Source organism: Cryptomeria japonica, chromosome 7 (assembly GCF_030272615.1).
Source record: "Cryptomeria japonica chromosome 7, Sugi_1.0, whole genome shotgun sequence".
In the NCBI taxonomy this organism is placed as follows: domain Eukaryota; kingdom Viridiplantae; phylum Streptophyta; class Pinopsida; order Cupressales; family Cupressaceae; genus Cryptomeria; species Cryptomeria japonica.
Window position 1 is genome coordinate 652,239,721 of NC_081411.1, and position 27,949 is coordinate 652,267,669.

General features: G+C 39.6%; 1 protein-coding gene across 1 annotated transcript in view; it reads left to right on the forward strand.

The window, feature by feature from the left end:
• The first annotated feature begins 5,019 nt into the window (after positions 1-5,019).
• The window catches only part of LOC131071214 (gamma-interferon-responsive lysosomal thiol protein), a 91,084-nt gene continuing 68,154 nt past the window's right edge, over positions 5,020-27,949 (forward strand). The window contains exons 1-2 of the mRNA XM_058006963.2: positions 5,020-5,811; positions 25,529-25,594. Of these exons, the coding sequence (XP_057862946.2) occupies positions 5,545-5,811; positions 25,529-25,594 (333 nt within the window). The 5' untranslated portion in view covers positions 5,020-5,544. The remainder of the gene's footprint in view (positions 5,812-25,528; positions 25,595-27,949) is intronic.

The following is a 27,949-nucleotide window of genomic DNA, read 5'->3' on the forward strand; positions in this document are numbered from 1 at the left end:
AACATCTGTCTACCCTATGCTCTGCCTGGTTTCCATATTGAACATTCTAAAGTTTAGACATATATCCAGGCTTAATATTCAATCTAGATACAATTTTGGGATCCACAAAACATTCAATAGCACCCGTGTCTATAAGAATGGAGACTATGTGACCAAAAAGTTTACCATTAAGTTGAATTGGTGAAGCTTGGAAGTCTGCTTGTCAGTTGTCAACCACGACATGAATCTGGTGTTGAGTTTGTCTCTTCCCTCCCATTTTAGTTGTGTGTTGATTGCACTAGTTAGCATAGTGGTTTCCTCCACATATAAAACATCCATCTCTAGGCCCCTTCTTATACTTTGGCTTATCCTTTCCATTATTGTTCCTCTTGTTATTGCCATAGTTATTGTTCCCTCTATTGTTATTCTGGTTGAAATTATGTCCTTTGTTGCCCCTAGCGTTGCTTTTCTTCATGCTTCTGATATGTTGAGTTCCACCATTCTAATTGTTGTTTTGCAATTTCCTCTTCTTGAATTCTGAGGTTTTGTTCCTAGCCTCATATATCTGTTTCAATTTCCGTTCCTACTTAGTGGCCTTCTCAAATATTGCTACCATGGTTTCATGACTATGCATGTCAACTTCTGCCCCAATCTATGGTTTCAGTCCGAATACGAACTTACAAACCCTGAAGTTCTCATTCATTTGATACTGTGGTACATAATTCAATAGGTGAGAAAACTTTTCCCAATATTGTGTTATTGTCATGTCTCATTGAGTCGGATTCTGAAATTCAGTTATCTTGTTGTCAAAGAAGTGTTGTGGAAGCCACCTCTTTCAGAAAAGTTGGGGAAAATTCTCCCAAGTGAGTTCCCCAGGTTGAAAGTTGTTTTATTCATTTTCATTGTCCCACCATGTAGCTACTTCTCCTAAAAGTTGATAGGTAGCCCAAACCACTCTAGTCTCATTAAAAATGTTCCCGAGCTCAAAGTATTTTTCCATCTCAATAAACCATGCTTCTACTTCATCACCTATAGTCTTTCTATCAAATTTTGGTGGAGTAACTTTTTTGAGGTCCTTTCCTAATTCTTCTAAAATATTCCCTTTGTTGGATTCCTCCTCCACCCTAGATTGTTCTCCTTGCCTTACTCCTTCTGTCCTAAGTCCTTCATTAATAGGTTTTTCATTGGAAGCATGTTCATTCCTAGGATTTCCACTAAGAACCTTTTCCATTTCCTGTTCCATATTGTTCATTTGGGTCTCTTGATGGTTGAGGAGCTCAAATATCTGATCCAATCTCTCACTAGGGTTATTTCTAGGTCCACCCTTGTTCCTTGTTTGCACCATGTTGTCCTATTAAGTATCCCAAAAAATTGAAAAACTAAGTCTTAGCATAGAAGACACAAGGCCCTAGAGTTCAAACCTATGGCACTGATACCAAAATGTAAGGACCCACTAGTCCTAAATTAAACTGTCATAATTAAATCCTAATTATATCTAAGATACATTTATTAAGATTACCAATTTGCATTATCACAAGTACAAGATTTGAACATAATATATCCATCATGCACACATAAGAAAGATAAAAATGAAGTAAAGATATGCATGCATGAACATGAAATAACGTGAAGATTGATAAGTACGTAAACCCATAATCAACGTGCTTATGATTAAACTAACTAATCAAACTTAAGTTATTATCATCAACCATGCATTCATGAATGAAAGATAGCAAAATGAGGAAAAACACACAAGCAGTAAATCATGCACACACAAGGACACATGTTAGTAGGTTAGTAATATTCCATACTTTTCTATTAGTTACATTTACATGGCGACTACCTGTCACATCTACATCATTAGACCTCATAGGTCACATACATAGCTCATATTAGTTACTCATGAGACCATACCGGTCATTTACAATAATGATACAATACAATATTCATTAGTCCATAGGACTTTACAATGCCAAAAATATGAATCTTTGTCTCCAGATGTAGCGTCTCCCTTGCCATCAGACTCACCTCCATCTGCAAACTGCAAGACAAACATATGACCTAGGAATTTTATCCGCCCAACCAAATGAAGCTTTCACTTCCTGGTGCTCATGACGAGCTCTCGTCCCTCACGACAGAGTTTCCTAGCAAACCAGAACCAACTATCGGGAATGGAACCTGTGCATGCATGTAGTATCTAACAATGAAAATGTTGAACTTAGCTACATGTGTTATGGTAGGGAGAAAATTAATTAAGTTATTTTGCCAGTTTAACCCTATTGGGGTAGGTTAAAACATCCTTCCCTGGTTTAACCCATTTAACAAGCACATCTTTCCTAACACATCCATCATAGACAATAAGATAAAATTTACCATCCTTGGTTAGTTTTATTTATTATTTTGCATTCAACATTTCTTCTTACGAATTCTCATTTATGGAATTCAATTTCTTAATACTCCCAAGGTCTAAGTTAAATGGATAGATTGAAAATAAATTTCATTGTAATAATAACATAATTACTATAGATCAAGATAATGACATCAAATCTAATTAATTGGTCAATGCCAGTGATTTGGAAATACAAATCAAATCAAAACATAATAATAATTAAATAGAACCAATGCACATAAATGAAATATATGTTAACTAAGAAGAATCAACCTATTCTATCAAAGAAAATGGTCTGAGAATAGGCCTTTGTCAGCAACTTTTATGATTTTGTTCGCTGATGATTCAAGTCCAAATTACTCTAAGCAAACATGTAAGGAAAGATAGAAAATACACAAAGGAGAAGGCTAATTTGATCCAAAGGGAAAATCATAGGGCATTTTCAATTGTTAGATGCAACAGTTAAAGTCATGAAAAAAGAAAAATCTGTAGGCACGATAACACATAGAGTCGACTAGGTAAAATCTATCCAAAAACAAATCAATTACCAACCAAAACAAAATAAGTTTCATTTCAAATAAATGAGATTTCTAAGCTAAAAGTCAATTCACAACAATTGATTCATAGAGTGCAATTTTATGTAAGAAATAATTCTTTAAAAAAAAAAACTATAAGAAAAATCGATTAAAAAAAAAAGAGAGGAAGGAAGAGTGTGGGGGTGGGCGATAAACAATAAAGCAAAAGAAGATTACCTTGCAACAATGTGGGAAGGAGAGGGAGGGAATATGGTGTGCTCTCCCTGCAAAATTTGATCTTCCCCAAGTCCCCTCTGCCAAGTTGTGAAGAGGAGAGAAGAAAGGTGGGTGATTCTTGTGGTCTCAACACGCTTTCCAAATCCGCTTTCCTAGTCATTGTCTTGGCAGTTCGATCTACCCCACTTCACTCTTGCAAACCAATAAAAAATCATTGACGGAGGATGGAGAGGGGTGCGATTTTGAAAGGAGCCCCCAAAATATCGATTTCACCCTTCCAAAATTACATTGCCACCCAAATTCAAAACAAATCGATTTCCAATCTCTTTCTTGTGTCCATCGAATGATATCTCAACTAGTTTAAAACTTTACTTGGCTGAGAATTAGATCCATAATGCGTGGATCTAGATTCGTGAAAACAAGGGCGAAGTGGGAGTTCAAGTGGAGATAATTGATTTGGAAAAACCAGTTATGTGAGAAGATGATTGCAAAATTCATGCAAATCAAGAGTTGGACTAGAGTCACAAGGAGTTCAACTCTTCATTCTAATTTTTAACTCATGTGTTAATTCAAAACATGCTTAGATTTATTTTAATAGTTTTAATTTTTTTAAATCGTAAATTATAATTTGTTTATTGATAATTTATTTATAAACCTTTAAATTGGTTTTAATATTTAAATTTATTTAATTATTATTATTATTATTTGTGTGTGTGTACAGGTTCACATTCCTTGGATTGCCGCCAATGAGCTAGGAGACCCCTCCTCGATCATATGTCTGTCTTTGACGATCAACCCTGCATCCACTTCACACTCGATGAAATTATCAGATCATAATATAAAAATTCGTTAATATTATCACATAATTAACATTATATTAAAAAAAGGTCATCAATAGCATCATGATTGCATTAAAATAATATCGTCAAGCACATTTATTAGCATCAAAATGTCAAATATCATTAATAATATCAGTGTCTAACTTGATAAATTAATCTAAAACTTATTAGCCTAAAACTGGTCGCGACAGTACCATATTTGCAACAATCTTCAATATCCCAAACATGAATGCTCTCATCCTCTATCACACCAATGCACAAAGATAAGAAGCTATCCAAAGAGATGTCACACTATTTGTCACAAAGAAGCATAAGTCTTGCTTCAATTGATATCCCAAACACAACACTCAATCCAAAGGTAAAAATGTGATTGGTTCTATAATTATAAAGGTGATCTATAATGACAAACAATAAATTTAAAAATTTCAAAGTATTCTTCTGTTCATCATTGAATTTTCTCAACATTGACAAATCGTTTTTAGACATCTCTCACAACATATTTACATTATTTTTGTAACTAAATATTATTATTTTGCAAACATTTAATTCAATACATTTATCATTCTCATCTCTTTAATCTAGATAGATTCTAATCACTTATTTCTCCTTAAAATTATAAAAAAGAGATTTAATTTTCCCAAAAACAATATAGCCCAATAATTATGAAAAGAACTAACATTCTAACAATATCCAATTATATGATATGACATATACACTTAAATAATATAAATAAATATACATATTATAATCCACTATACTTAAAACTCCTCTTATAAATACTTTGCAAATAGCCATTCAACATATTTAATATTTGAGATAAGCTCATACTCTTTGTATTCATCTAAGAATTTGGTAGCTACAAATCACCAAACCCATCAAAACAAAATACTTCAAGATGTTACCTCTCCTTTAGCGTTTGGTAATTGCTCAATTAAGAATTAATTCACAAATTTTTGCACTTCAGAAAAAGTTGAAACTGAAAAACACTTCATTCTTGAGTGTGATGCTTTCAAGACAGGCAGGGGCAGCTATGAAAACAGTCTAGCAGCCAGCTCTTGGGATAATTTATTCAGCAAGAAGTGTGTGGAGAAGATAGAAAATCATCACGCTACACATAAAATAGTTGAAATACAAAAATTGATTTATGAAAGGGGTTGTCCCATTATATTTAGCCTCGTGAACTTCAAAATAATTTCATTTTTTCTACAAACTTCGAGTAGCATTTGTCCTCAACGTTAAAATCCGATCCAGGGGAGGATAGCTCATAGATGGAGCACCAACGTTGGATGGTCAATATGCACATAAATGTCTATGATTCCTCGTTTAATTAAGACCGTTGGTAACTATACCCACTACTTTTTTTAACGATCCATACTGTTCAACAAAGATTTTAAGAAGCGACAAAAAGTTCAGAGGAGCAGGGTCTTAATCATTATTCTCATAAAACTGTACAATTGGCTTCAAAGCTTGACAGAATCTTAAAAATCCTTTCTATGAGTTGTGCAGACTCTCGAGGGAGATCTTATGTCTTTTTAAGTACCCGAAGTTTTTAAGCTCGAACACGAATCAAAACCAAAATTTGGATATGGGTATTTCGAAGCAGGCTCTTATTTGTAGCAGGAGCATGCTAATTATTTTGTTGTTCGTGTCGGTATCAGCTTGGTGTGTGACGGGAGAAGCAGAAAAGGTATCAGTGGACCTTTACTACGAATCCCTATGCCCTTACAGTGCAAATTTCTTTGTTAATTACCTCGACAAGTTCTTTACAGATGGGCTTATCGATATTGTTGACCTGAAACTTTTCCCTTATGGAAATGCAAAGATTGGCCCCAATGAAACTATCAGTTGCCAGGTATGCAAAATCTGATTTTTTGTTTTTAACTTCTATGAAATGTCACTTAAATGAATGAACTTGAGAATTCTTTTTCTCCTACGTGCTTGCCGTTGCCCTTGATAAGATTTGAAGGGTTGTTTTTTCATCTGATTAATTTTAACGAATGAGTTACAACAGATTGGGTAGCTTCACCATTTGGCTTTTTACAAACTTGGGTAGCTTCACCATTTTGCTTTTTACAATCTTAGTTATGTTACATAAGTTTTTGTTTTAAAGTTCTCTTTGATATTCCAGTCAGTTGAGTGTATATATGACCTCAATTGGGTGGAATTAATAAATAACCGCAAACTATATATGGGAAGAGAGTATATCAATGGAACTGAAGTCGGTGGAGGTTATACAAAACCTTGAACTATCGATGGGAAGAGAGTGCATAAATGACCTGAAGTTAGTGGATCTGCAAATAACCTCGAAATGATGAGAAGAGAAATTCACTGGTCGAGCACGTAGCTTTCCAAGGATCAGCGTACCATAAGTTCCAGTTGCTTTGCCACGTAAACTTGAACTTGAAGCACGTGTCTTGGCGAGGGAGTTTTGTTATATCAAGCTGATTTTTAATTAAGAACTCATTCGAAGCCAACTCCTCTAATATATCCACTAAGCCATATTAACAGGGGGACAAATTTCAGCTCGGGGCATGCCCAATGAGTGTTGAATCTGTTATCGCCATATAGGTGCGACTCTTGAATCGGAATAAACGGAGGTTAATTTTAAACATGGAGTCTACCTTTTCAAAATGTGTGGCTAGTGATATGCAGAAATTATTCTTGTGACAACAGACAAGGTTCAAATATGGTTTTATAGCGGTTGGACTTAATGAAATATAACATTTATTGGCTCTGTTTCACAATGGATGAGTCACTGGCCAGAAATTTTGCTTAATTAAAGGATCTTCATGTTTGAAAAGGGTCTTTTATGATCCTCACCAGGCATTGTGACAAAAGAGAAATAGAGAATGTTTTATTATGCCCTAGGTATGAAACATGATCCAGTGTTGGACAGCTAGTCCAAAAAGGCTATACAGTGCTGATGGAAAATAAAGAGTGCATCATTTTGACAAAAATGGAGTAAAAACAAGATTGCAGCAATCCAAATGACAAATAATCGGATATTTTCTTTACGAATGCAAACTATTTTCTCACTGCATTGCAGCTTCTCCTTCCAAGCGCATGAAAAGTACGACACCAACACCACAAGCAGCATTAAAGATGGCCATAAAAAACCCTCCAGGCTCTAGCATCTAAGCTACGGACAATCAACTTATTTTGGACTTTATTTTTTGTCCAAGACAAATATGACCAATGAGACTGTAGGAGGAGAGAACATTAACTGTTGCTGTTTCTGGATTCGATTGATGGAAAAAAATCACACAATTGAATCTAGATTCAGCAACAGTTAGCATATGGATTGTGGAAATCTAATATCATTGATTAGGAGAGAACATGTTTAAACAGGCACAATTGAATCCAGACACAGCAACAGTTAGCCTTATGGATTGTGGAAATCTAATATCATTAATTAGAAGAGAACATGTTTAAACTTGGAGGATATATTTTCTATTCATTTCAAAAACTTGTACGAAAGTTTACAAACAGATTTCAAAAGACCACAAATAGCTTAGCTTGTTGATGTGCATGCTCTCTTTGGAGCTGCTCTGTAAATGCTCTCTCTGGAGTTGCTAGATATGCTTACTCTGGAGCTGCTGCGTACGCTCTTTCTAGAGCTACTGCTACTAGTCTGCATATATTTTCTGGAGCTGTTGCTCTTTTCTTCCTTGTCGTTGCTGCTGCTTTATTTTCTCTTCTCTATACTCTTCTACCAAAAAACTCTCTATGTTTTCTTTTTGTTTCTTTCCTGGTTCCACCTACCAACAATAAATTTCCCCAAAACAACATTATTACTGTTCAAAAAATTTAATCAAATATGGGCGTCAAAAACAGAGCCCCCAAAAATAAATGAAGTTTTTTCTACAGAACAAGGGTCATAGATTCTCATGTGCTTGCTCTTATGCTGGATCTAGTTTGGTGGAGCCCCTAAGTTTGCTATCTCCTCACTTAAAGTGACATGAACTTTTTCAATTTTGGCTGCTATGCATTTCTTACCCTCATTTCGCTTCTCCTTGTATCTAGAATAAAGTTTTGGATGCAACTTCCAACGATTATTTTTAGTATGGCCATGAATTTTAAAATTCCCTCAATGATTTTGTGGATACTTACACACATAGTCTGGATTAGCATGACTCCAATTTTCCTTTTTCAAAGAACTTGGTACCGTCATAGCTCTTAGAAGATGGCTAATCATCGTTGTTCTTGAAGCTTGAAGGCTGTCTCTTTCTCATATGAATATATTCTACCTTGACCACAGCATCGTCCATTCAATTGGGCTCAAGAAAGTATATCTGTCTTTTCAAATATGTGGGCAAAACTCCACTTTTTTTTTTGAATAACCTCCCACGTACTTGATAAGCAAATCAGGGACCCTTGTAGAAGCAAACTACCAATTAACTTGCCTCTTAAATTTGGTTGTGTACTCCTTTACAGTTTGTAGTCTCCCCTTCTCAAACATAATCAGTTTAAGAACAATTAGTCTACCTTTCTGAGTTTTCCCATAGGCTAATTGATGGGCAAGGGAGAACTCCAAACTTCTTGGAGAGCACAGGATTTGTCAATCAGTGGTCTTGTTTATGAAAGTGAGTTAAAATGCTCTTGGTGAGATTCATGATGCTTTTGAAATGCAATTACAACCTTTTGGGAGCTCTCCAAACTTCTTGGAGAAGCATGCTAGTTTTAGACAGTCATCAATTTGCCTTAGCTCTTCGTTTTGAGTCTTTAGTGACATATTGACATATTGGTATACTCAGAATTTCATATTTGTCTCATTTCAATGCTTTTAGCAACTTGGGTAATTTATTTAATTATTAAATAATTATAAGTTAAGTTGTCCTAAGGAAGAAATATTAAAAAGGCAACTAAGGTATAATAATTTAAAAGTGTTTTTAATGCCTAGGCACATGGGGGACTTTTCACAAAAAATATTATTATTTAATCTGGAAAAAGAGATTGTGGAGGAAAAGAGAAATTATTCTTATTTTCCCTTCAGAGTGTTATAAAAGGAGGTTGAAAGGTCATTGTTGAGGTTAGCCATGTTATGATATTTGTTTCTACTTTAGATAGACCTTGTTCATTTCCCAATTTTTTTGAGGACGAAAACCTTCTTGAAAATACTAGTTTCGGAGATGAAAATCCCCCAAGTTGGTTTTGGTGGCTTCATAAAAAGGTCACAACTATGCTTGCAAATGAAGTTTTATTTTTAGTTGTTGTTTAAGATGGAGGTATTTGATGTTCTTGATGGGTTTGGTTTGCAAAGTGTTACTAATGTTGAGTGTGAGTTATTCAACTTTTGGGAAGTGTTTGAAGGGGCTGTGAGGGGGCCGTACTATAGGAGCTTGCTAGCCGTACCTCTTCTATGCATTGTACTACTTGAAGTCTTGTTTGGTTGGATTTGATATGTAAAATTTATGTTTATTACCCTTTTACGCTATTGTTTGGTGTCCATACAGATATTGAGGGAGATCATTGAAGGGTCGTACCTCATTAATACCAATCATACTTGCTTGGAAGGGGGCATGCGAAGGAGTTGAAGTGAAGTGCTCCCATTTTCATTTTGTATTTTGGGTTCTTTGGTGGTGCCTAGCCTTGGAAAATTGTGAACAGTCATATTTGAGGTTGAGGTTGGGGTTTTTTTTGAAGGGGACAAGCAATATTGTGAGTTTATGAGCTCAAAAAAGTTGTCGTACCTGATGCTATAGAAGTCTATCAAACCTACATATAGTTTATCAGTCTGGTAATGTGCATTTTGTAGAATGAAATAAACATTTAAGCATAAGTGCTTTAAGTTATATTTCTTGTATATAGTTTCAGGATGTTTGAGATGGTTTTCAGATCTTTAGGAGTAACAATGCAAATTCTAGTTTTTGGAGGATCTTTTTAAATCAATCAAATTTCAGTAATCAATAGTTTTCAGTGTGCTCTTAGTGTGTGTTTAGTTCTGATTTGGTAGTTTTTCAGTAGTACCAAGTGCTATCAGACTTGCACCAGCATTCCATAGCGTTCATATGATGTATTATACTGTTGTTTTATAGTTAAGCTAATTTATTCATATTATCTGGTTAACTTTGGGATTGCTGCAGTAGACTTTATTTATGATCAACACTATATGCCAGCTTATCAGCAATTAATCTTTTATAGGATGTTTGTAAATTGTAATGCATTTGATCTAATCTTGTAATACCCTGGATGGTAGTACTGCTAGTGGTCTGAACGTTGCATCTTGTTGTAATTGCACTTACCATTGAACAAGTGGAAGTGACTACATTTTGTGATTACACTCCACTGAACAAGCATGAAGTGCTTGTGCTTTGTAAATGCACTCCGCTGAATAAACGAGAGGTGCTTGTGCTTTGTAACTACAATTCATTGAATAAGAGGTGCATGCGCATTGTAATTGCACTCCGCTGAATAAGCGTGAAGCATAGTTACAATACTCGCTTGGACTCACCAAGACTTGATGAGTCCTGAGGTGAGTGGGTCAAAATGAGTCTTGGGGACTCGGGACCCACACATTTGGTAAGTCCTAGAGACTTGCTAAGTCTTCCAAACTCACTAGACCCAATGAGTCCCTCAAGGTAGACTCAGCCACAGTTGGGGAAAAAAAAGTGAAGAAAAAAAAAATCATTTTGTGTAGTGTTAATCTGATATTTTAGTTATTTTTCAACCTTTTGTTGGCGGTAATATTGTACGGGAATAAAACAGTAGTTAATTAGGTAGTACTTTACTTTGTTAGTAATGTAACCGAGGGATGGTAGTTATGGGTGCGATGGTTGTCCCTCGCATCCCCTCGGTACCTTTATATACCATGGAAGGTAACTTGTAAAGACACATGATTATGAATGGAAATAGTATCTCTTATATTTGCTTGATCTTATCATCTGGTATCTATGGCATTATTGTTTCTCGTTAAGCATTCTATCTGTATGTTTTAAACTGTTCACCCAAAGGGTAAACATCTGGCGCCTTTGCCTAAATTAATCTGGAGCACAGGAATATACTACATGGCACGTGGATAATGGGAAAACCATTGCCCGAAGGGACGAGTAGTAACCCCGACAAAGAGCTTGAAGAACTGTTTGAGGGAGAACTAGCACTTACGAAAGATTTCTCCTGCATCCTCCAGGCGGTGATTGAAATACACGTACGAAGAGAAGCCACCACCAAGGATGTTCCAGAGGATGTTGTGTGGAGTGCGCTTGGTGTAAGCCCGACGATAAATCGTTTGATGAGCAACTTGCCCAACCTTCTGGCACAAGCATTTTTGGCTCTTCAAAACCGCAAGGAAGACACCCATCGGGAGAACCGATGATAGCAAATCCTACGGGAGTTTTACGAGCGCCAAGAAGAGGAGCGCGATGAAACTGAGCGAGGGGTAAATAATCCCTGAACTGTGTACGGGCGAGGGAGAATAAACAAGAACACCCCCATTGTAATGGATATGTCAGTGACATACATTGTATACGAGGGATGAATTAATAAAAGTGTTCTTGTAATATGATGTCTTGTTCTATTTCATAAGGAGAATTTAGAATTAATGCCCAATCTGCTAAATAAAGACAAAAACAAAAAGGAATACATAGGGGACTCTGAAGCCGCCCAACGAGCATTAATTCTCGAGCAACAAGTAGAACGAAGAAGAAGATTAAAGAGGATTGCCGAGGAAGGAAGTGACGGAAATGGCAGCAATGGCTTTGGCAAGGGCCAAGTTTCCGTACTAATAGAAACCACCAGGAAACGGTTGGGGGACCTTTCCCTAACATTGGAGGAGATCGGTGACGGGAGTACAGTAGAGTCGTACATGCCATACAGAGGTGCCGAGACCAGGAGGGAAGACGAGACAGAGACTGAGAACAGAGAGGCGGAGGATACCTGTGCAACCGAAGGTGTCGAGAGGACACAAGGTCACGGTAGTAGAAGCAATCTGTTCGGTGCAGGCTCATCACACCCTGGTAGATAGAGAAACTTGGTGGGACCCAACGGGCCAAATCTTGGCGGAGTATCTTCGGGAGGACCAGTATCTGGAGGAGGAGTTCCCGGAGGGTCAAGTTTGAGTTTCGGAGGACAGACCGGGCTGCTGCCAAGGAAAGTAATGGCGAATCGGCAAAAATTGCCGAAGTTCACCGGAGATGGGAAAGAAGACCCCGTACGACATTGTTGTACATGTGAGACAATTTGGTCGGCCAATGACGTGGCTGATAGCACGGAATGGGTGGTGCGATTCCCTACCACCCTACGAGGAGTAGCCATCGATTGGTACTCGGATGTTGATAAAACCAAACTGACAACTTGGGATGAATTGCACAAAGCCTTCGAAAAGGAGTTTCGACTCCTCAGAGACGATAATGAAATCGTAGCAGAAATCCTGAGCACCAAGCAAGGGAAAAGTGAGGCCATTCGAGCATATAGCCGACGCCTCAAGGAATTGTTGGGAAGAATGGATAACCAGCTCGACGATGGGTTGAAGAAAAGGTGGTTTGTGGAGGGCTTAAAATCGTCACTCAGAAGGAAAATGAAAATTGTACCCCCCACATCCTACGAAGATGCCTATAACCGGGCACTGAACCTGGAGAGTGAAGGGAAGACATCCAGGAAAAAGAAAGACAGATTCTTTGAAGAGGAGGACTCCTCCGACGGAAGTAGCACCGATGAGGGGTCGAGTAAAAAGGTGCAAGCCCTTCAGAAGGATATGCATCACATGATGAAGGAATTCAAGAGCATGAAGGGAAGCACCAACAAAAATGAGGAAGTATGGTGCGCAAAATGTAAGGAGGAAGGTCACACAAAAGGCTCTTGTCCAAAAAAGGCCTTCTGCAATATTTGCCAAGTGTTGGGACACTCCACCAAAGAATGTCCCTACAACATGAAGACATGGGGGAACCAAGTGCTCTTCACCCAAGAGCAGCCGTTAGCGACAGCAGGCACATCGCAGCCTCAAGCCAACACCACGACATCATCTGGCGGTTACAGAGGTAACCGAAGGGGAGGAAGAGGCAACAATAATAATAGCAATAATCGGAGTCGAATGCAGTATGATGCCAAGGGACGACCGATGATTCAGTGTCGGGCATGCAACCAGTGGGGACACTTTGCGCGGGATTGCCAAAAAGAGGAGGCACCGCAACACTTATGCAGATGGTGTGGTCCTGGAGACCACGATGAGACAAATTGCCCCAAGCCAAGGGTTAATCTCCTCAACATTGAAAAGACTGGTGATAAAGAAGTATTGGCAATCACCTGTGCTCAGACCAAAAAAGCCACTTATCCCGATCCCTGTACGGAGGAGAGATTACGGGAGGCAAAAGCCAACATTGAGCGCGAGATGACGACAAAATGAAGGAAGAATGCAGAGGTGGTGAGTACACCATCTCGTACTGAAGCCGAAAATAACATAATTGGGTAAGTATTGCAGATGGAGGTGTCGATAAGGGTGAAGGACCTTCTAGACACAATGCCATAGCTGAGAACCGCCATTTTCAATTCCGTACAAACCACTACACAGGCACCTTCGGGTGTGACACGGGCGGAAGTTCCGGTCAGCCCCTCGGCTGACCCAATGTTGTTGGCCTTAAATAGTGGTCAGCATCTTGTGGTAGTAGAGATGGGAATTCTCAGGGCTATCCTCAAAGACACCATCGTGGACAGAGGTTCGGGGGTGAATGTGCTGCTGGAGGATACATGGAAGAAGCTCGGGAAGCCAACACTATGGCCACCCACATTCAACTTGGTGGGAGCAGACCAGCACGGCATCAAGCCACTCGGCACCTTGATGGCCCAGCCGGTGACCATCGGCACACAACCCTTCCTACTGGATTTTGTGGTAATCCCACTGAAGAAGAAAGGGTATGACGCCATCTTAGGGAGAGGGTGGCTGGTTACAACAAAGGTGAACCACAATTGGAAGAAGAACACCCTTTCCATGGAGAAAGGGGGCGGAAGTACATCAATTGACCTAAGGACCCAAGTTGTCGGCGAGGAACTTGCATCATCTGACTCGGATTCAGAGGACTCAAATAGATGGGAGTGGGATTCCTATGAAGGTAAAGACGAGAGGGAACCAAACGATGAAGGAGTGCTTGAACTCGATGGATACTCAGAAGATGGCATTTCCTCATTGAATGGACTCTTCCTCTGGCAAATGAAGATTATGAAGTGTTTCACCCTGCTTGTCACATGCTGCAAATTGAGGACGAGCCAGGCGAGGAGGAGTTTCCGCTAGAATACACGGAATACAAGGAGGGAGATGCCAAAGTAAATGATGTTCCGGCGTACGAATTTTCAAAGGACAGACCAATGCGGTACGAAGACCCCATTGTGAAGGAGACAAACTTAGGAGACTGCCACCCCTCAAAATATCTGGGTAGGCGACGATTGGAGCCCGATGCTGAAGGCCACAACATTCAAAATCTTCATGGAATACAAGGACGTATTTGCTTGGTCCTACAAGGATTTGAAGGGGGTCCCGCCAGAAATGTGCATCCATCGGATACCATTGGTCCTGGGAGCCCAACCGGTACAGAAGAGGCCGTATTGAATGAATAAGAATTATGCTGCCAAGGTGAACAAAGAGATTGAACGGATACTAGAGGTCGACATCATATTTCGGGTGGAGACAAGTGAGTGGGTCTCGCCGATTATGATCTCACTGAAGGAGGTGGCCAACCAGATCTGCATCTGCGTGGATTTTCAGTGCCTCAACGCAGTCACCATCAAGGATCCGTTCCCTATACCTTTCATAGACAACATCCTAGAGGAGGTGGCTGGCCATGAAATGTACTCATTTCTCGACGGCTTTTTCGGATACAATTAGATTTCGATAGCTGAGGAGGACAAGTTGAAGACCACCTTTGTGGTGGAGGACGGAGTCTATGCTGACTGGTCGATTTTCAGTAGCGAAGATGCTCACTTGGTGGCGCTGAGAGTGCATGGAGAGATGCCGAAGGGCCAGGCTCACCTTGAATCCACAGAAATGCAGATTTATGGTACCACAAGGAAAGTTGCTGGGCCATATCGTTTGTAAAGCTGGACTGAAAACTGACCTGGATAAGGTACGGGTAATTGTAGAAATGGAGTCGCCCATTGATGTGACGGGAGTCAAGTCCTTGGGACACATTGGATACTACCGGAAGTTCATCAAGAACTTTGCCCAACTTTCATTCCCACTGGACAAACTGACAAGAAAGGGCAAACTGCACATATGGGAATCGACACAAGGAGAAGCATTCGAGGAACTCAAGAGGAGACTGGTGGCAGCACCCATTCTGGCCTATCCAAACTGGGAACAAGAATTCCACGTACACGTGGATGCCTCGAACTATGCCATTGGGGCTACACTCGCATAAGAAGGGGGACATGGGTTGGATCATCCCATCTATTTTGCCAGTCGGTTGATGTCGAAAGCCGAGAAGAACTACAATACCACCGAGAGGGAAGCCCTCGAAATGGTCTATGCCGTACAAAAATTTCGGCACTACTTGCTGGCGACACCCTTCACTTTCTATGTGGATCACCAGGCGTTGTATCTGGTAAATAACCATTATCCAAGGTAGGATAAGCAGGTGGCTACTGCTCCTTCAGGAGTTCACGTTCACAATAATTGTACGGCCAGGCAAGAGCCATGTCATTGCTGATCAGTTGTCTCGGATTAGGTCGGGAGAGCCGCTGGATGGGGTGAATGATGAATTTCTAGATGCTCGCCTATTCAAGATCGCAGTACTGCCACCATGGTATATTGCCATCGGGGAATATCTCTCTACCTCCGTGTTCCCGCAAGGTATGCCACCGAGAGAACGGAGGAAACTCGTGTTGAGAAGCCGCCCATTTCAGTTGATTAATGGATTGTTGTATAAAATGGGACCCGACCAGGTGTTACGTCGGTGTGTGATGGAGGAAGAGGTACCAAGCGTTTTGAGGGAGGCACATGAGGGGCCCGCGAGAGGCCATACGGGACCAGACACTACGGCAAGAAAGGTGCTGCTAGCGGGCCTGTGGTGGCCCACATTGTATAATGATGCGAGAGAATGGGTAGTAGGTTGTGATACGTGTCAGAGAGCGAGGAAACCGCTAACGAGGGATTTCATGCCCCTCAACCCTTCGCGTGCTTAGGAACTATTCAAGCGTTGGGGGTTGGATTTTATTGGGCCACTCAAGGCCAGCCGTGCCAGGAGGTGTCGCTACATTGTGGTAGCCACAAAATATTTAACCAAATGGGTTGAAGCGCGGGCCTTGCCTGACAACTCGGCCGTAAGTACAAGAAGATTCATTTATGAGCAAATCATTACACGGTATGGTATCCCTATGCAGTTGACCAGCGATAGGGGTGGACATTTTGTGAACCACGTCATCAAACTCCTCACTACTATATTTAAAATTTTTCATTCATTATCCAACCCCTATTACGCGCGAGCCAATGGGCAGGCGGAGGCTACCAACAAGATTCTTGTGGGAGTGATTTACAAGTCTTGCGGTGTCGAGGGAGAAGACTGGGAAGAAAAATTACCTTCTGGTCTTGTGGGCCTACTGCACAACCTACAAGGTGACCACCGGCCAGACTCCGTTCCAACTGATGTACAGGCAGGAAGCTGTTGTGCCAGCAAAATTCATGGTGCCAAGCCTTCGCATTGCAATCGAGAACAGACTGGGGGACATGGAGAGCCTGAGGGAGAGGCTGTATGTCTTGAACAAGCTGGATGAGAAAAGAATGATGACCCAGTGGGCTACGGAGGCAGCCCAACAAAGGAGAAAGTTGTGGCACGACAAGCACTTAAAACGAATGAGGTTTGCTCCAAGACAACTGGTACTGAAATATAATGGGCATAATGAGATTAAACTAGGCAAATTCAAGGTAAGATGGTTAGGACCATATAAAGTCCGTGAGGTGGTGGAGAACGGGGCAGTGAAGTTGTGGACACTCGATGGAGGAGAGGTTGCAGGCAGCATCAATGGATCGAAATTAAAACTATATCATGAGCAGAGGCGACCGATCGACCCCAAATCCTCCCGAAGAAATACTTAGATCAAAAATTTTAAAAAAAAAAGAAAAAAGAAAAAAAAAAGGTACGACAAGTAACCGTACGAAAAAAAATAAAATTAAAAAAAAACAAACAAAACAAAAAAAATACGGCAAGTAACTGTACGACCGTACAGAGGAAAATAAAATTAAAAAATCGCTGAATTAACTATACGGTCAATACCGTACGACGGAAAAAGGAGCCCACCGTACGGATGAGACTACGGTATAAAGCACCGTACAAAGGAAAGCAAACAAGAAAAAAAGGGGGAGAAGCGAAACAACCGTATGGCGAAGGAAGCGAAAACCACAGTGCGTCATAATCGTACGGCGAAGGAGGGAGTGCAGGACAATCGTACGACAGCTGGAACAAACGCAATTAAGAGCGATTCCGTATGAGCAATTCCGTACGGGCTATGAACAGTTGACAAGATAGATTCACCAAATGCTTGTATGGTCAATCGGGGGTATTGCTCGATAAAATAAAATAAAAAATACCGCACGGTCATTGCAAGTACTTTTGAACGGTGGAGATAGATTGTATGGTGGCGTAGAAGCATTTAAATTTTTTTTTTATCGAGGGGTAGTGTCTAGAGGAAAGGTCCCACGTTGGAGGAAAATAGGCACGTGCAGAAGCTTGTTACCCTAACCCTATTTTTTTAATATAAAAAAGTGCACAAAAGACAAGCAAAATTAATTAATGGACGCCAGCAGTGGAAAGAATTGGCAAAAGCAGTTGCGGCAGTTACCTGCTACAGTGTCGTCAACCTCTGCGAACAAGAAAGCTGTTCGGATTTTGTCTTCAGGTGTGAAAGTCAGGGGCGACATGGTTGACAGCAGCAAAAGCAAAGGTAAAAAGGTGCAACCCAAAGTGCAGTAGCAGATGGTAGCAAAGAATGATGTGACCATGGACACCATTACCTTCGAGGGTTTGAGTGGAGCAGATTGTAGGAAATGGTGGAACGAAACCCCGCATGATGATCCTATGAAGACACAACTACGACTTGCACAGGTACAGTAGGCCATCCAGATGCCCATTTTTTGCATTAAGGATTTTGAAGTTGTGCTGCGGGCCACGATTGGTGCCTATGACCCACACAGGTGATAGTCTGTATTTGATTACAAGCACCACCAGATTACAGTGTCGTTCGCTTCCACAGAATTTACAAGAGTTTTTGGTATTCCAGGAGTGCAAGTAAAGAAAGTGGACAAGGGGCAGAAAATATCCCCAAATATAAAAGATAAACTTTTCAACCTGATGTGTCGCGACAGCCTCACACAAGGCGAACTGGATAGTCTCCAGCATGCCAGCAAAGGAAGAGGTCTGAAGAAGTCGTTCCTGAGAGAGGGGATATGGTGGTGCCTTGTGGATGTATTGAAGAGCCGCTTGATGGGAGTGAGTAGGGCTTCAGACATTGCCATGGCATAGGTGGTGCTGGTGAATGGCATCCGCAATGGCGTGGTATACGACTGGGCATCAGTACTGGATATGATGGCACCGAGCGGAGATACACAATCAAGCAAGAAACGGAAACAACGGGTGGTGGTGTTTGAGGCAGAGACAGAGTCGGAGTCCGCGACTAGTGACTCGAGTGAGGAGGCAGAGGACTCCAGTGATACATCACAGGCCATCGAGAGTAGTTTCAGAATGGTGGGTACAGGCGAACAACATGTGGAGGAGACGGGGGCAACATCTTCTGCAGTAGCACAGACAGCCACACCTCCACCTCATAGTTGTGCCAGTAGCAACCACATGACCCTCGGGTGAGTTATCTGAGCAGACGGTCTCAGCAAGTACCACTCGGCCTCTCCCTGGAGCGGCAGTATTGGCAGTGCCGGTTCCTGGGTTTGGGCAGGGCCGGGCACCAGTGATTATGGTTCCCCCACACGTAGCCGCGACATTGGTAGCCTTACCACAGCCTCATGTGGTCGACGACAAGAGTCCCACGACAACAGTAGAGGCCGGGGGCAGTGGCGGGAAGGTTGGTCGGGAGGCTGTACAAGTAGAGCATCATGGAGGGACTAGTACGCCTTCTCAAACGGATATGAGTGCATGGCTGAGTCGGTACAAAATGACACTAGTAGCACCAGTTGGAGTAGCGGTCCTCTCCCCATGGCGTGAGCCGAGCCCTCACGAGATTGTGGACATGGTCGGAGACAGTTCACCAAAGACTACACGGATTGTACAGAGAGACCACTTACCCATTCGTGAGCTGGTGCTGAGTCCCAGGCAGGAGGAGGAGTTGATCCCGAGCCCCCTGCATGACGAGCCACTGCAGAGTCCTCACAGGGATGCCTAGGAGCACGGTGTCCTAGCATCTCTAAGAGTGGAGGGCAACAGTGAATTGGAGCAGTTCCTTGCGGATATGGCTGTGGAAGCCCGACGGATGGTAGCCTCTGCGAGGTCTCAGGGAGATGCCCGGACAGATGAAGAGTTGGAGCAGCTACTCGGGTTTATGAGGGGCAGGTGCACGACACACTTTGCGCAGTGTTTCGAGTCTGGTGGATGGCCTACTACGGAGACCTTACAGATGTTGGAGAATTGGGGCCTCCGTGAGCAGGTTGGCGAGACCAACAGACAGTCATTGTTGCAGAGGATAGAGCAGGTTTTCCGAGAGACCTACTATGAGTTGCAGAGGACGCAATATATTGCTGAGAGTATAGAGACCCAACGCTAGGAGGCTATGTTGGCATGGGAAGAGTTGGCTGCTCGACTCCAGCAGATGGAGGAGTTGCACAGAGAGCAATTGGCTCAGGAGAAGGCCTCATGGGATGCAGAACGCACTACCTTAGACACAGTGTTAGCCGAGGAGAGGTCGGCGAAGGATGCCTTGGAGGCACGGTTGGAGGAAGCTCACGAGGACAAGGCTATGTTGGAGAGCCGCCTGGGTAGTGCCTTGGAGAGGGTGGAACAAAAAGATAAGGAGGTCTTGGAGGCGGTGATGATGGTGAAAACAACGATGGAGCGCCAGATGGTTGCGGAGCGGGACTTCAAGCTGCAGACTGAGCAGGTCTATGAGTTACGGGCTCGCTTGACGACCGCACCCCGCGCATTGGCACCCTCCTCACCAAGGACGCTTCCTCCACCCCATTCTCAGTCTTGAATTCTATGTTGTTAATCATCCCATTTTGTTTTTCAGTCGTCAGGAGACGACCTTGTTTTTTGGGGGGGATGATGTTGGCGGTAATATTGTACAGGAATAAAACAGTAGTTAACTAGGTAGTACTTTACTTTGTTAGTAATGTAATCGAGGGATGGTAGTTACGGGTGCGACGGTTGTCCCTCGCATCCCCTCGGTACCTTTATATACCATGGAAGGTAACTTGTAAAGACACATGATTATGAATGGAAATAGTATCTCTTATATTTGCTTGATCTTATCATTTGGTATCTATGGCATTATTGTTTCTCGTTGAGCATTCTATCTGTATGTTTTAAACTGTTCACCCAAAGGGTAAACACCTTTCAATTCTTGTTTGGTTTATGACTTGCTCATCTAGGATTTACAAAAGATATGAAATGGTGTGCGCCATGAAAGTCTGTGTGGTTTTGAAGGTCGTCATTTGGGTTTGGTGGTGAGGGCTCTGCCCATTGACCCCACCTTGTATTGTGACAAGGAATGTGCTAGGGGCGCTGCCCTCAGACCATGTGAGGAGCACTGCCTGTTAACTTTACTAAGGGCATTGCTCCTAAACTGCCACAAGGGGCATTGCCCCTCAACCCCATTGGGGGCATTGCCCCCAAACACCCATCAAACTATAAGTCTAATCAAGTAATAGGCTAATGATCACAAAATCTACAAAATACATATCTACCATTGCAAATCTTGGCATCTTCATAGTCAAAGCCACAATCAAGGATTATCTTGTTTCATACATTGGACAACTTGTTTAGTATACAAGGACTGCCATAGGCAAAGTTAGCATGCTACAACCATATTACTATTGAATACGAGTAAAGTCATAGTTCGCAATAAATGCCATTTTCATAATGCAAAAATGCATCAAGCATGCCCTACATAGGCAACTCATAGAACAATACCATCTATTATTATCTAGCTAAAATCAAACTAAAACATAACCATTTATCTTTTTACTTAACCGTTTCTTTTTGTTAATGAGCTTGACAACAAAACTTGCAGTCTGGAAGGAAGGCTTTAAGAAAACTTTAATAATAAATATCACTTGAATATATACACCAGTCATTGAGACAAGCAAATATCATGGCTACATCATCATCCAATACCTATCTTAGAGCCCAGCATATGGCTTGCCATGATGTTGGGATGAGTAATGGAAGCTCCTTTGAGCCATAGACATATATTTTTAGTTTTGATATTTGTTTCGATACCATGGACTTCATAATCCATGAGATTTATATACATTTGACAATATTTATAATTTTAAATTTATATATCTACCAATATTGTTTCCTTTAGCTAAATTAAATTTCATTTTTATACTTATGTGATTGATGTATACTTATATATGTGGTCAAAGTAGCTTCTACTTGATTACTTTATTTTTAGTTATATATATTAAAAGGTGCCTAAAACAAGTTTTGAATCCTTTAAAATATCTCTGTTTCATTATTTTTTCAATTTACCAAGCTGGGTGTCGAGTCTGAGTCTTGTAACATTGGCGTGAAGTGCTTGTGCTCGTTGTTATTACACACTGCTGAATTGGCATGAAGTGTTTGTGCTCATTGTAATTGCACACTCCGCTGAATAAGCATGGAAGTGTTTTCCTTTTAGTTCTTGCATAGCACACTCCACTGAAGAAGTGAAGTTTTGGCTGCCATTGCTGCCAAGTGTGTTTCTTTCAAGTTGCTGCATTGTAGATAGTTGGTGGGGTCCTATACGCTTTATGCTCTCACCTTGCCCATCTCAGGAACTGGGTGATCAGAAGGTGATAAGGACATTGCATTGCTGTTCATTTCAGTTGTAAAATTTTCAAAAAATATTAGGTGGTTATAGTTTGCCCTTGATTTTGGTACATATTCATCCACCTCCCCTTTTTATATTGTTGTGTGCAGATAAATGTGAGTAAATAAAAAAGATTGAAATGCAATATTAGCAACTTAAACAACACAAATATCAAGCAAACACTCAAGATAAGGACACTTAAAAAGAAACTAAATAAACAAAAAAGAAGCAAGAAAATGCAAACTTCAAGCCTCCTTTGATGAGGATTTGTCCTTTGGTTCGATTCGATTTAATGTGTGCTCACTTTGATACTTCCAAGAGTGCTCAATATAGCTCCATGATGATGCAAAATGCAAGATGGTTGATAATGAAATGCAAGATTTAAGCTAAAATGGATGTGATTTGTGGATACAAAGTGGCATGATGTCTTTGCTATGGAACAAGAGTGATGATTTGTGAAGGAAAATTGATGCATTAAATAGAAATGGAGGGGAAGTGAGGGTGTTTGAAAAATGCAACACTTGTCCTCTTTGAAGACAAGTGACAATGCAAATGATGACATGTGGAAGGGAAGCCACGTGTCAATTTGGGAGAAAGACACCCAAATTTAGATTCCTTACCTTATTTATTGAAAATAGGAATGTGCACATATTTAGGTTGGTTAAGAATTGGTGAAGGGAACAAGGTTGGTTGGAACGGAGGGTTAGTTAGTGGGTTGGGATTAGAGGAATAGTTAGAGGGGGGTTAAGGTTAGGAGCCATGTGCTCAAATTTGAATCAAATAGAATTATTTAATTCAAATTGGAGGACAAAGAGGAAAAGGACAAAATGAATTAAATAAGACATTGATTTATTTGTTTTATTTAATAGGAGGGAAAATTAATTAATTAAATGATCAAGGGGATTCATTAATTAATTAATAGGATTATAGCTTAATTAATTAAATAACACGTAATTATTTAATCAATAAATGCAACTAAGACGAGTAAATTCAATTAATGCAATTAATCAAATTTAAGTGTCTACAATTTTTCATAGTTGGGTGGAAAGATTTGGGCTTTTAACAAATCCATGAATTCACTCCACTTGGTGACGGGTGGAAACTTATCAGCTTTGAGAGATTCAGCATAACTATCCCACAAGATTACTACATGACTATTTGTTTTCAATCTTGTAAAATTAATCTTGTGTTCGTCATCATCTATGAATCTCAATATAAACTTCCAATTCTTAAGCTATGAATTCAATGTTTTGGTATTTATTTCACCACCATAGGGTTTGATATTTTTCTTTCAAAATAAAAGATAAGATAGGTATAGAAGATGCATGTTCCTTACCCTTCGGAGCTGCTAGCTTTAGTTCTCTGTGGTAGTTGCTTCTCTGTTTAACTTTTCCCTCTATTTCTTCAGCCTTTTGTGAGAATACATTTGGGCTTCCTCCAACAGCATTAGCCAAATAGAAGATGTGCGTTCCTTACCCTTTGTGGAGCTGCTAGCTTTAGTTTTCTTTGGTAGTAGCTTCTTCTCCATTTCAGCTTTTCTCTTTATTTCTTCAGCCTTTTATGAGAATATAGTTGGGCTTACTCCAACGGCATTAGGCAAATTACCTTATTGAATGGTCGAACCCAGCATAGGTTCCATCAAATTGGCTTTTCATCCATCATTTGGGCTTGAGAAATCCAAACCTTTTTCTCCAACCTCTGAATTTGCTACTCATATGTGTCATTAAAATCCCCTGCCATGGCAACTTGTGCTGGTCCCCAATCACTTGCACAGAACCGTTACTTATAAATCTCAAGCTCTCCTTTTCTTGGGGTCCTTCCTTGCCAAGTGATTGTCATGCAGCTACTATCCCACAAGTGGGACTACACTGATATCAAATATGATCTCCAAAACTATTTCAATAGAAGGAATTCACCAATTGAAAGCTCATGGAACTACTGCTCTGATAGAAAATATGATCTCTAAAACTACTCTAATAGAATTAATTCACCAAATTGCAGCTCAAATATAGTTATGTTTTCCAATGAATTTAAGATTAATTCTTGAAAGTGTTGCAAGATTCGATGAAAACTTGTAGAGTTACATGATATTCTTAATACACGAGGTAATTGTGACACTACCATTGATACAAGTTGACTCAAGATTTTTACTGGAGAAACCCAGTCTGGAAAACTCCAACATGGGAATGGAGTCTTGTGGGTTTGTACTTTGTATTGAGATCGATCGTGCAAGCAATAAAGGGGCTTTGGTTGCAATAGAGCAAAGAACAAGTCAATTCTTTCCATCGAACTACTTCTTACCATCCACTATGCTCTGCACATTTTGTTCTCAGCTTCTCTAACCCTGAACTGCTCATGATAAATAAGAATAATAAGAGAAATAACCCAAAGAGACACCAGCGACTACATTTCCCTCCCTTTTTTCCTCTGCATCCACTTGGGAGTGCTCTCAACATACCAATAAATGAAGGATTATGTACAATGTCACTATCTAGCATCTACAACAATTTATAAAGTTACAACTTTTATAAGTATTAGCAAATATAGATCCTTCTGGATCACGTGGCGATTTTATTGATAAAACATGAGTCATTGTATGCTTTTGCAAGTTCATTTTCTTCGCTTCTTGCAATATCCAATCTTTTGTAAATGGCTTGTGTTTTTTATGCATTTCTGTTTCAAATCCTTGTGCAAATCTTAATCTTATGACCACTCATGGGTCAATGATTAGCCTGTAGCCTCTGCTGTCTCCAGATTGCCTGTTAGCTGATCCACTGTCATTAATAATTTTTGTATGAGAGACATATAGAATCCTCTTCTTTATGTATCTGAAGGAAAAAAAAGTTTAGTGCTAGGAAGTGCACACTCAATGTGTTAAGCTAAGGTGTGAGAATCGTTTGACACATTTCTCATATTTCGTTGGTCAAGTTCACTTGTCTTTGATTGATAGTTGCCTTCTGGGAGTGGTCAGATTCCAGGAATGAGAGAACTACATATATATATTTGACATGAAGTCTTTTTTTGTTTTTACAAATATATTTCTCCTTAATATTTAAAGGCATTGGTAGATAGTTTGTAATTCCAAGAAATTAACTGCACGTTCAAAAGAAAAAAAAACCAATTGATACACCATCAATCTGCTTTGTGAGCTATATATGACCTTGCACTATTCAATGAATTTGTCTTCCAAGTCTTTCTTTTTTGAATTGAAAACTTTGAACATCTGCTTTCTCTTGGGTATATGGATATTTGATCTTCAAGTTACAGTCAAGGACTGAAATGTGGGCTTTCTTCCTAATTTGTCGAAGGCTTTATTCCTTAAAGTTTTGGGGCTTTGCACATAGCAAGAATTGATTGTTGAGGCTCCTTGTGAACCAAGCAACTTAAGCAGTAGGATGGCACTTGAAGTCTTGTGGAATTTTACATCTTGATGGTGCTCATAAAATTGGATACAACTTCAGTCTAATTATATATTTTTTGTAACTATGCTGAAAGAATTTGCAACTATGTAGCAGGAAACGATGCCAAATTTGTGTTCTTTTCCCTACAGCTATTTAATTTTTGTTATCGGCAGATTAGATTTATATTCTTATGCATATTCTTACATTCAAATCTATGTTTTGATGCATATGCAGCATGGTCCATATGAGTGTGTGCTCAATACCGTTGAAGCATGTGCAATTGATGCATGGCCTGCTTTGGTGAGGACTAGCTTTCTAGAAGTTTCTTCATTCATCTTTTTAAATTTCATTGTTTTTGTCTTTGAAATGTGTTCCGTATAAAGCAATGTATGCAGACTTTTATGCATCTTCAAGGATTTCTTGCTACAGATAATATATCTTGCAACATTGCTTTCAAGTTCATGGGCTTTGCAATATATTGCTTATGTCAATCAGTTTTGTTAATTTTTATATTGGTAATTGTGGATTCAGTTGTTTATAATTCAAAGTTTGACAAGTCTTAGTATTATATAGTCTGAACTTACAAAAGAATCAGATGCATATAACTCATAAACTTCACATATCAAAACAATCTTATAACACTGAATTTTGATTGTGAACTTGAAGTGATTTGCTAATAAAATGCAGATGAAACATAGCATCATCAAACTCTACATGCTGGAACTAGTTTTTAGTTATCAGAAACGTAGAAACTTACATAAATGCCAAACACAGTGAGATAAATTTATAGGACAACACAGGAGACCTTTCAAATATTAAGAAGAAATTACAGCAATGATGATTAGGGAAGGCTTCAAAGGATGCTAAAGACAAAGAATTTACATAATGCATTTATAATTAGTTAAATAGATGATCCTACCCATGAATACAAAATCAAAGACTTTCCGAGCCTTATGGATGAAATTGGATGAAGCACTACTAAAGTTTTGGGTGTGTGATTATCTGACATACCCATATATTACAGGGATTCATTCTTAGCATTTTAAAAAAAACAAGATTCAAATTGTTATGAATGAATAGTGTCGTGAACCACCTCTAAAGCATTGATTTTCAAGTATCTATAAAGGTTCAAGTATGAATTGATTGCTTAGTTGTTTGAGTATTGATAGATCCCAAATTTACCTTAAACTCCAAACATTAATATTCTTCATGACCTTATGTCTGGACTCTTGTACTGGGCAAAGTAAAAAATGTCTTAAGTATCAAAATTTTATTGGAAATGAATTCCATAGAGATCAAAAGTGAAAAAAGACAAATATATGTCAAATAAGCACTAAATAAACAAATGCACATCAACTAGACATAAAATTCAAATATTTTTTAGTATCAAAACGCCAGAAATGTGTAAATAATCTAGATTCCAAATGGATGGAGATTGATATTCAATCTGGTGATGGGTCAATCTATTCCAACTGAATGGTCTGCTCATTGTTGCAGAGTTGAAGGTTTTGTTGCATTTTTTTTCAGCTTTTCTCAAACATACTCCAATTAATTTCACATCCAAACACAATGCATGCTTCGTTCTAATTATAACTTATAGTCTTCTGAAGTTGGGAGTTTTGATGTCAAAACCTTCCCACCATATACCAGCACATATGCAATTGCACTATAATACAAAATTAATGAAAAGAAAATGTAGGATTTCAGTTGATCATTGAAAATAAAGAACTATAATGTTTAGCAATTTGAAAATGGTTTTATGAAATAAGAGCTTAGAAAGATTACTAGTATTGTTGTACTGCTTGACTAGATTATTGATTTTAAATTTTAAATCCAACAATGCTCACTTTTACTCTTATACTTTGGAGCTGGGCATGGATGGTTCTGTCAGGCTTCACAGGTCATCATCAATATTTATGTGTATAGGTGTTCCATTATGATGGAAACGAATTACAGCATTGTAATGATGAGAAAATGGTCAAGCAACTAGCATAAACAAGACTTACATAAGACAAAATATATATAATATATCATAAGCTAGAGTTATCTACTGGAGGTGAAAATTGCAGCAAATTAGAATCATCCTCCTTATATCAACTAAACCAAGCAAGATTAAAATTCAAACTCTTCAATGTATCCTTCAATCTCACTGTGGTGCAACAATCAACACATATACAATGAAATCTATACTCACTATACTCAGCAAATTTATTTAAAGAATTCACGACACTTCCTACACTCAGCTGCAATGGCTACTACAACTCTAGATGCTTCTAGACCCCAATGTGCCTATATACTATGCTTATGTTGTGTTATTATACTGAAGTAAAATACTCTGTTACCACAAAAAAATGTTATGGCTTAAGATGCATCCTTGTTTAATATAAACACATCTGCATCTCCACCATCCTATGTGATAGTTATTGTGATTTGAACCAGGGCAAAAATAAAGATGATTCCACCAATTTTACTAAAAAGATGGCACTAAAACATTAAGAAGAAACAATGCCGTTTACCTCTAGCCAATACAACACCAATGCCTAACCAAACTGGGGAATAAACCTTTGGCAAACAAGCCATTCAAAAGAAAATAGTATGACCTTGAGAGACTTGGAGAGACTTGCCAGACAGGAGAAAATTTAAGACATGAGATAA